Raw genomic sequence first — 10,873 nt, 5'->3', positions numbered from 1 at the left:
TTTATATTAAAATAAGTAAAACATGTGACACAAGTACAACCAATCGTAGAGCGTTCCCCATATAATGGTGTTTAGATCGCAAAAATCAAAAAAAATATATCCCTTAGAGAGATATTCTTTCAGGGGATTTCTATATATAATTTATTGTTAAAAGGGAAAATAGTGATTTGGCAAAAATTAAAGTAAGGTAGAGATTAGAGGGAGGCAGGACCTTTTTCGGGGCATCGGGATCGGGTGTTTTTATGCTAGGGATTTGGGGATTGATCCTTACGGGATCCGGGAATATATTTTTCGATTTCGGGATATGAATTTCTTAAATTCTGCATCTCGGGATTTCATGGTTTTAAGCCCGGAATTTCGGGATCAGGACCCCTCCGATCGACAACCCCTCAAATAAGCCTAAGTCGGTATAAGTCATTTATTATACATGATTCAAATCCTACCATTGGCATATTTAAAAAAAAAAAAGGCTCTAAAAGCACTGATGGGTTGTCATGGAAGCATAGTAGACTAATAATGGTCTATATATAAGCAGTTACATTTATTTTATGTTTGAAACGGTGCAAATTTTCAATTTGATTTGACTTTTACCAAAAGAAGCATTGTAGCAAAGGAGAAGAATAATTGTGGTCGTAGGCCAGAGACACGAATATAATTGAATTTAACAGAAAGGAAACAAACATCGGACTTTGGAAAAAGGGAGATACCTTTTATGTAATTCTCAATACATAATATCTTTAACAAAAAATCATCCCACAACAGTTCACAAGCTGTATATGCCCGCGATTTCGCGGGTGTGTTCAAGTATTACTGGAAAGTAGGAGATAACATATGTACTTTCCCCGTCTTTTTTTTCAGACACTATGTGTTTTCCTCTCTTCATTCTTTTCGCGTATATGATACGCATTGATGACTTAACCTTCCAAGACAAACCATGGACGATGTAAGCGTTTGGTTATCTTTGGTGATATCAACATGATCAAACTACTCTTCAGACAGACACGAACTTTGATTTCATTTTAAGCTCAATTCGGAAAACACTGAATAAAGTCCGTTTAATTTAATTTTCTGTTCTGTTGTAGAGACTTCGTCGTTAAAGTCTGTAGTCTCCAGGGACAATAAAGCTATAAGACTATCGAGTTTAGTTAAGTCTGGTTTGTTGTCATCAAGTTTAAACTGGAGTGGATTATACCCTTTATCCTTGAGGTCTTTTACCATCTGACCTTCACTATGTTGTGGTAAAAACGATACAAAGACAAGTCTAGCTGGGAATACCTCTTTGTAGTATTTGTCAAATAACTCGGCAAACCTGAAAAGATACAAATTATAAAATGTAGAATATTTTCTGAATATAACTTTGTAATTTCAAGACATGGCAGTATTAAACAGCTTTATTGTTTGTTTCCATTTAATTATTGAATATGTACAGGCTATTTGTGCATACAGGTAGATTTTGGTTATTGCGTTTAAAACAACTTTCCAAAAACAAATGGGGCTTTTGACACTTGAAAGTACTCAAAATTTCAATAAAATTGAGAATGGGAATGAGAACAACCCGACCGGAATGCAAACAACAGCCTTTTAAACAAGTTTATTTGGTTTGGTGATTGCATGACGTTCCGTTTCTTTAACACATTGGGTGGTGGATTCTTAAGTCCATACAACTTAAATATTTTTGAAGTACTCACCAGAATTCCTCACACTGTTCATTTTCTCCTTCATCTGTCACAATGATAAATGTTTTAACAATTTCCTTGTTCTTGTAGAATGGATACAGACTAGCAGCTGGTGCTGTTGCATTATCTGCTTTTGTGGACAGTGCTAAATCTAAAACTTGTTCTACATTTTCGGGGAGGTATGGGGCATCTCTAGAGTGATCGTCGAAGAAAACCAATTTGGCAGAGGTAATTTTGGTTAAAATTCCAGCAATTATAACACTGGTTTTGATAGCAACTTCCATCGATCCTGAGGCATCACCAACTATAACAATCGGTTCTTCAAGTGGTAACCTGAAAACAAACAAGATCGATTAAATTTATATATATAAAAATGGGAATCTAAACATTCGGTGTTGTACTTGTAAACATGGTTTTTAGTGGTAGAAAAATTGGAAGCAGCTCAACATTAACTATAAAGAATTGGTTCCTGTCACATTTTCGTATACTATTGTGGATTGGATTCGCTCAGTTGATGTATGCCTCAGCTGTATGACTATTGGTAATGAACGCTTTTATCTGTGACTGTAAATTTACAAATAAGATGAAAAACCAGATGCTCCGCATGGCGCAGCTTTATACGACCGCAGAGGTTGAACCCTGAACGGTTTGGGCAAGTATGGACACAACATTCAAGCTGAATCCAGCTCTAAATTTGGATTGTGATTAAATAGTTGACACAGCATAGGTTTCTGACACAGAATGAATGTGGTCTTATGAACTTAAAATTTATTTTACTCTTAGAGCAATTCACTATAATGTTGAATATTAATCCTCTCAAAAAAATGTTTAAAGAAATTTTCTTTTTATTTATGAAATTTCAAATGAGAAAAATTGAACCCAATTATTTTTTTTTACATCCCCCTTTCCCTATTCCAAAACTGATCTTAATTAAAATTTCTAATGGAGTTTGCAACAATAACTACTCATTTTTATACATCATAAAATACTTCAGATGAAAAACCAGTTGCTCCACAGGGCGCAGCTTTATACGACCGCAGAGGTTGAACCCTGAACGGTTGGGGCAAGTATGGACACAACATTCAAGCTGGATTCAGCTCTAAATTTGGATTGTGATTAAATACTTGACACAGCATAGGTTTCTGACACAGAATGAATGTGGTCTAATGAACTTAAAAAAATTGTTTTGCCTTTGAGCAATTCACTATGCTGTTGAATATTAATCCTCTCAAAAAAATGTTTGAAGAAATTTTCTTTTTATTTATGAAATCTGAAATGAAAAAAATTGACCCCCCATTTTTTTTTCACATCCCCCTTCCCCTTAGGGCTATTCCAGAAAAAAATGTATGGGGGGTTGGAAGGCAGTTTTTGTCAGCACCCGTCACCCAGACAATTGTAATTGAGAATTATAGTGCATTATAGTGTGAAAAGTTGCTCTGATACCCATCACCCATGTATTATTAATACAATGTGCCTTCCATCCCCCCCCCCTACATTTTTTTCTGGAATAGCCCTTATTTCAAAACTGATCTCAATTCAAATTTCTAATGAAGTTTGCAACAATAAATTCTCATTTAAATACATCATAAAATATTAAAATGTAAAAAAGTGCTTGTTATCACTGAATGGTAAAGATTGTTTTAATCTATCAGTTGGTAGTAAAAGTGAATATACATTGTATATTGTATAAAACAATGATTTAAGTTGATTCAACTACTATTCTGGACAAAGAAAGATAACTCCAATTGAAATCCAATATAGTGCAATTAGATATTTCTTGCTATTGTGCAATACTGTGCAATTGAAAATATTTGCTATTGCACAATACTGTGCAATTGAAGATTTCTTGCTATTGCACAATACTGTGCAATTGAAGATTTCTTGCTATTGCTGAATACTGTGCAATTGAAAATTTCTTGCTATAGCACAATACTTAATACAATAATTTTGGATCCTGATTTGGACCAACTTGAAAACTGGGCCCATAATCAAAAATCTAATAAAACATGTTTATATTCAGCATATCAAAGAGGCCCAAGAATTCAATTTTTGTTAAAATCAAACTTAGTTTAATTTTGGACCCTTTGGACTTTAATGTAGACCAATTTTAAAACGGGACCAAAAATTAAGAATCTACATTCACAGTTAGATTTGGCATATCAAAGAACCCCAATTATTCAATTTTTGATGAAATCAAACCAAGTTTAATTTTGGACCCCGATTTGGACCAACTTGAAAACTGGGCCAATAATAAAAAAATCTAAGTACATTTTTAGATTCAGCATATCAAAGAACCCCAAGGATTCAATTTTTGTAAAAAATCAAACTAAGTTTAATTTTGGACCCTTTGGACCTTAATTTAGACCAATTTGAAAACGGGACCAAAAATTAAGAATCTACATACACAGTTAGATTCGGCATATCAAATAACCCAAATTATTCAATTTTTGATGAAATCAAACAAAGTTCAATTTTGGACCCTTTGGGCCCTTTATTCCTAAACTGTTTGGACCAAAACTCCCAAAATCAAAACCAACCTTCCTTTCTATGGTCATAAACCTTGTGTTTAAATTTCATACATTTCTATTTACTTATACTAAAGTTATGGTGCGAAAACCAAGAAAAATGCTTATTTGGGTCCCTTTTTGGCCCCTAATTCGTAAACTGTTTGAACCTAAACTCCCAAAATCAATACCAAAAATTCCTTTTGTGGTCATAAACATTGTGTTTAAATTTCATTGATTTCTATTTACTTAAACTAAAGTTATTGTGCGAAAACCAAGAATAATGCTTATTTGGGCCCTTTTTTGGTCCCCAATTCCTAAACTGTTGGAACAAAAACTCCCAAAATCAATCCCAACCTTTCTTTTGTGGTCATAAACCTTGTGTCAAAATTTCATAGATTTCTATTCACTTTTACTAAAGTTATTTAGAGTGCGAAAACTAAAATTATTCGGACGACGACGACGACGCAGACGACGACGCCAACGTGATAGCAATATACGACGAAATTTTTTTCAAATTTTGCGGTCGTATAAAGACAAATTTGAAGCATCTGCATGTAGAAAGGATATTATGTCAAAGGAAACAATAAGGTTTTCTATCACTGGACAAAAAATATTGTTTTAGCAAGATTAGGCACAATTTGTTGCATTTATTCGTTACATGCTCCGTTTAACCTTTTTTAAGCGAGCGTCAATGACGAGTCTTTAGTAGACGAAAAGAGTTTCTGTCGCAAATACAAAATTTCATTCCTGGTATCCATTATGATTTTACTTCTACTTTGTTATAATGGTGAGTTTTATTTTGACAAAACGTGTGTAACTGTCACACTCAGGCTTGTTAAGTTACAAGGCTTGTATCTGTTAATTACTTGCGTTTTCTACGCAGTTGTAAGATTTGACAATACGTCAACTGTGTGATTGATTTTGCCTCCCTTTTGTTTTGTTTCGAGCGTGAATGACGAGTATCCAGTAGACGAACGCTAGTCTATGTCATTCTAAATTTAATAAGCCTGATATCTGAAAGGAGTCTTTTTTTATTTCAAATTATAGAAACTCTGAATTTAATTGTACGAGATGTTACAGAAATATTTTATTTAAAAATTGTCACTTTCAAGATTACCATTATACTTTTATCCTTATCATTCATGTCAATGACGTCCAGTTGCTACTCACCTGATTTTGCTGATATTTTCATCAGCTTGTCCGATTAGATGATTTAAAAAAGGAGATTTCGATTCTTCAATTAGATTTTCCTGATTTTCTAGATTTGGTCCATTTGGCTGTGCATCCCAATCCCATGTGAAATATATTTCGTCTGGGTTTGCCTTTATGCCCTCTCTGGCCATTTTAAGGATCAATAACCGTTCCATTAATTTGCCATTTGCCAATGTTACTTTTTCGCCGTCATTTAAACGTTCCATCAAAACTTTATCAAACGATGCACAGGTCAAATTTTCATAATACCTTCAAAATAAAGATTTCAATGTTAGGTCAAATTTTCATTATACCTTCAAAATAAACAACATTATGTTAACTAAATTGAGCCAATTGAGCAACTCAACATATCAATCAATCCTAATTTGTTGCGTCTATATCCCTTAACTGATTTTATCTTTACCAGGAACGCCCATATCACGAACGGGTGGTATTTCTGGCAAAATATTTGTACGAGTTCACGATTCTAAAGAAAAATACCATCAAATAGAGTTTCAAGCTCAATTTCCCAAATCTGTCAGGCATTTTTAAGACTTGTTTTATGCCCCATTAATGGGCATTATGTTTTCTGGTCTGTGCGTCCGTTCGTCCTGCTTCAGATTAAAGTTTTTGGTGGAGGTAGTTTTTGATGAACTTGAAGTCCAATCAAATTGAAACGTAGTACACATGTTCCCTAAGATATGATATTTCTTATTTTAATGCCAAATTAGAGATTCCCCCCATTTTTACGGTCCATTTAACATAGAAATGATAGTGCGGATGGGGCATCTGTGTACTTGGGACACATTCTTGTTTTAATTATATGTAAGGTGGAGGTTCCGTGTACAATCTTACCACAATAATGTGTCAATTTTCTTCTCCTTCAACGCTATGGCTTTCTTACTATCCTCTGTAAGGTGTTTGTCCAAATTTTTGACGTGACCATACGGAACTGGATGTGATTGGACCAATTCATTTACATTATTTTCGTTTATATCTTTGCAACTGTGTACAATTGAATCTTCTGGAGCTGTTTTTCCAAAACAAAATCCTAGGAACCATGGTAACGCTGGAAAGTCCTGAAAAACATAAAATACAATCGAAAATTATTATTGTAAATTTAAACAGAAGTTTTCTTATTCAAACATGTTTAATTTGCATTTCATTTCAGATACCATTTTGGACATCATATAGTTGTAATGCATTGTGACGCGAACTATCAGAAAACCTATCAAATGTATTGCTATCTATGATCAATAGGATATACGTAGAATCAATATGTACAAGGAAAGGACACCGTGATCTGTAACATCTCTTACAGTATGAACAAGGACACCGACGTTGAAGGACATCACAATTATAAGTATAACAACTCACACGATCAAGGGCAACGTGCTTTATTAAACAAAACCGTGCTCTATAAAATAGCAATAAACCAATGAGGGTAGTTCATTGAAAAAGGCAGTAATTGAACAAGTTGGTCCATAAATACAGCATATGAGAGTAATGTTATTTAAACGGTGGAATCGATTAATTTTAAGTCCCGAGAACAATAATTGATCGCAAAAACTCCGAACAAGAACAGTTGAACTGTTCAACAAAACCAAACGCGCCATCAACTTTGTAGACTATAAACACTGTGGTAACATATGCTCTGAAAGGGTGGGTATTATTCAAGAATACATGTACTTACTTTTTCAGGATTGAAGTGGCAAATGTCTGCTATCTTCTTCCAAGGGTCTACAGGAAAATGTAAAGCGAAGAACTCCAGTTCATCTTTTGTAAACGTCTTCACCCATTTATTCACCTGCTTTACAACGGCACCAGTTGCTGTTCCGATCTGAATGAAATAAATACTAAAAATGAATGTGTATTGACACAATAATTTATTTCAAAAATATATATGAAATGAAGTTAAACTGACTTTAAATACTATTAAAGGTCAATCATTTACAACATTAATCTTTGGTTTTTAGATTTTTTTATTGAAAATTGAAGTGCATGTTGATAAAAATAGAAACATAGTATTACGATGTATTCGCCCTCAAACATACACTTACGTTGGGTTTAAGAGCTAACAAATTGTCATGCTCTGATTTTAGTTTCCCGAGCTTCGCGGCTGACACTTTTGTTTTCTGACATTGTAGCCTTTTGATTTTTTTCTCAACAACACGTGCCGACCTTCCTGCATCCAAGATAGTTAATGCTTTCAAGACTTCTACAAAGGAGTATTGACTGCGAACAGAAATCAATGCACTGGCCAGCTCCTGGTCCTTTCTTGCCCAGCTTGCTGCTAACGCACGTACTCGTGCATCTGTAAATAAAATTAACACAGGTTTTTGATTAAGATGTTATAAAAAATCCACGTGTATATGTTGTAACTATACATAAACACTATTCCATACAACACGAATCTATATAAGGACGTTTTCTTGGTCTAGAACACAAAACATTGTGACCAGCTGGAAGACACTATTTTATGCAAAAATACAGTTTGGAGTTTAAAGGTGCCATAACGTCAAAAGTTGAATAGAATCCAGAATTGGTATTTTCAATGTACATGTACAGAAACAGATAGTGACATACAGATATATAAATAAAATTCGAATTAAGAAGGTATTAATAAATGGTGGAATATATATGTAAAGCGGTAACATTGCATCTACTGTTAATTTATTTGTAAAAAGGCAGAGCTCTCAGCTCATGAAGGGTGATACTAAGAATGAAAATAAAATCTTGTACCATTTTATTTTTCACTGTTGACCTGCTTGACATTACGGTTCACGTCTCAGCAACCCCACAAGTGTCATCTGTTGCATATCTGCTAGCAATGAATATGTTTTCAATAGGATTAGATTGATTGATTGATTGTTGGTTGCTTAACGTCCAGTGGCAAATATTTCATGCATATTCAGGACGAGAACAAGTTAACAATAAATACAATAGGAAGGTAGTTGTAATAGAGGCCATCTAGGATGATGGTCGGGGAAATCTGGACTGCCACTGGAAAATGAGGGTATATTGGATAGGGACAGAAATTTTGCCTTGCAACAGGCCACCTACGGACCCCTCAAAGAGTTGTTGCAAGGGTTCTTAACGTACAAAGAGCGTGGCACTCTCTTTACACGAGGCATCAGATTTAACGTCCCCCTTCTGACCGGACGTGACTGCGAACTTATACATCCCGCACAGCCAAACGGACGCCCCACTTCGGCAAGCGTTTTACTGCCGGTCGGGAGAAGACCAAGTGACCATATTTCTATTCCCCAGTCACCCTTGGGGATCAATAGGATTAGAGTAAAGGTAAGTACATGAGTATCATTCTTTGAGGGAAGGGGACATACCTTTTTAATATCACTAACAACTTTTTCGGATACCTTTGAGTGTTTGTCAGAATTATTTTTCGGAAGGCGTAATCGAGAATTTCAACAAAAAATTCAAATCAACGAATTTTATGATAATTTTGATATGTAAAAATCAAAAGTTGGTCTATCGTCAGGTTAAGTAATGCACGTACAAGTCATCAACATGTTCAATGGCTTCATACAAATTAATATTAATAAGGTGAATAATTAAAAATAGAAGTTTACTTACTTTGTACAACATCTACACCACTGTTCATCATTGTAGATATAGCAGCAGCATATTTATCTCTATTTTCTTCTTGTCCTTGATAGTGCTGCTCAAATGATACTTTCCCCATAAAAAATGACTTTACATCATTCATCGAAGGTTCAGCCACTTCTGTAATAGTGTCAGGTGACGGAGATCGCGATCTACAATTCTGTGATCTTGAAACTCGGCTTCGACCAAACCCTCCACGACCCCGTCTACCTCCTCGGCCACGATTTGACCCTCCTCTACCACGACCTCTTCCTCTTCCAGACATTTTTAAATGTGTAGGAACACTTATATATAAGTTAATAACAAAATAAGATCCAAATAGCTTTAATTTCGTGTGTATGATTTCGCTTTAAATGTGTTTGAAGTTTTACACACATTCTTTATAAGATTATTAAAGGAGGCGTGTACTTTCGCTTTAGGGGATTGCACAACAAAATGAAACTAGGTTATTGATGGTGTTTAAAGAATGCCGGGTTAGTTACGACCAAAAGTAATCCTCAAATATTTATGTAATGAAAACAACAAAACATTAGTATCTGCTCACTAAAATCACATCAACCAATACTTTGAGCAATATGATTTCAAATATTAGAATCAAATTCAATACTAAATAGTTAAAGGGCAATTTGTGAAATACAAATCGGCGCAATAATATGTTATATATTCTATAAATAATCAATGGATTTTCTTGTATATTCATGATTGCAATATTTTGCATCAGCTTTTCTATTTCTATCTCTTATCCACATGCAAAAAGGTCAGATAGATTACGGGGTCATCTTGGGACATGTATATAACACTTTATTTTTGTTTAAAGAGGAATGGATTTTATTCCTTTTCTCTCTATTAATTCCAATAGAAACTGAGATTGTGTTATATATGTGTTAATTATATAGCAGACATATTATACATGTCTCTAGTATAGTAGTCTCAGATAGAAATTAACAAACCAATCCCCCACTTTCTTCAGTTTATATCATTCGAGTTTCAAGCCGTTTTATCATGGCTACAAACTCGGATGTCTAGACTCTCACACGATACATTATGAATATGAATAACTAAAACATTTGACGGTAGAAGTCACACAAAACATCGAGGGTGTTGTTCAGAGGTTGACGTTTGTTGGTGTGTTTCATAAGTATTTCTCTTTTTATGCCCCACCTACTATAGTAGAGGGGCATAACGTTTTCTGGTCTGTGCGTCCGTCCGTTCGTTCGTCCCGCTTCAGGTTTTTGATGAAAATTCATTTTTTTACATGAATAAAGCCGTTAGTTTTCTCGTTTGAATTGTTTTACATTGTCTTATCGGGGCCTTTTATAGCTGAGAATATGCGGTATGGGCTTTGCTCATTGTTGAAGGCCGTACGGTGACCTGTAATTGTAATGTTTGTGTCATTTTGGTCTTTTGTGGATAGTTGTCTTATTGTCAATCATACCACATCTTCTTTTTTATATCCAATGATGGCAATCAACTTGAAACTTAGTGTACATGTGTCCTATGATATGATCTTTCTTATTCTAATGCCATTGGCCCAAATTAGAGATTTTACACCAATTTCACGGTCCATAGAACACAGAAAATGATAACACCGTACTAGTGAAAGTTTCAGGTTAACTTTTTGGTCAAGGTAATTTTTGATGAAGTTGAAGTCAAATCACCTGGAAAATGAGTATACATGTTCCCTATGATGTGATCTTTCTAATTTAAATGTCAAATTTTAATAGAGATTTTACCCCAATTTCACGGTCCACTAAACATAGAAAATGATAGCGCGAGTGGGCATCCGTGTACTATGGACACATTCTTGTTTTACATATAGACCAATGTTGGTTCTCAAGATTAAATTGACTACACTAGTCATTTTTAGGCCCTTTA

The 10,873-nt window shown here is 34.6% G+C and overlaps 1 protein-coding gene across 1 annotated transcript; it reads right to left on the bottom strand.

Annotated features, from left to right (window-relative positions):
- Positions 1-227: 227 nt before the first annotated feature.
- On the bottom strand, positions 228-9,423 carry LOC134716003 (uncharacterized). The gene is made up of 7 exons (XM_063578661.1): positions 8,969-9,423; positions 7,435-7,688; positions 7,068-7,214; positions 6,230-6,453; positions 5,354-5,644; positions 1,689-2,009; positions 228-1,309 (listed from the first exon to the last, which is right to left on the bottom strand). The coding sequence occupies exons 1-7, from the start codon at positions 9,261-9,263 to the stop codon at positions 1,015-1,017; spliced, it is 1,827 nt and encodes a 608-aa protein (XP_063434731.1). The 5' UTR covers positions 9,264-9,423; the 3' UTR covers positions 228-1,014.
- Positions 9,424-10,873: the final 1,450 nt, after the last annotated feature.

Source organism: Mytilus trossulus, chromosome 4, assembly GCF_036588685.1.
Source record: "Mytilus trossulus isolate FHL-02 chromosome 4, PNRI_Mtr1.1.1.hap1, whole genome shotgun sequence".
Classification (NCBI taxonomy): Eukaryota; Metazoa; Mollusca; class Bivalvia; order Mytilida; family Mytilidae; genus Mytilus; species Mytilus trossulus.
This window is presented reverse-complemented; position numbering and strand designations above follow the sequence as displayed.

Excerpts from the sequence above, each read along its gene's own strand:
- LOC134716003 (XM_063578661.1), bottom strand. The coding sequence starts at position 9,263 with ATGTCTGGAAGAGGAAGAGGTCGTGGTAGAGGAGGGTCAAATCGTGGC. Across the intron at positions 7,689-8,968 it reads TGGTGTAGATGTTGTACAAA|ATGCACGAGTACGTGCGTTA; the intron begins GTAAGTAAACTT and ends TTTTATTTACAG. Across the intron at positions 1,310-1,688 it reads GAACAGTGTGAGGAATTCTG|GTTTGCCGAGTTATTTGACA; the intron begins GTGAGTACTTCA and ends GTATCTTTTCAG.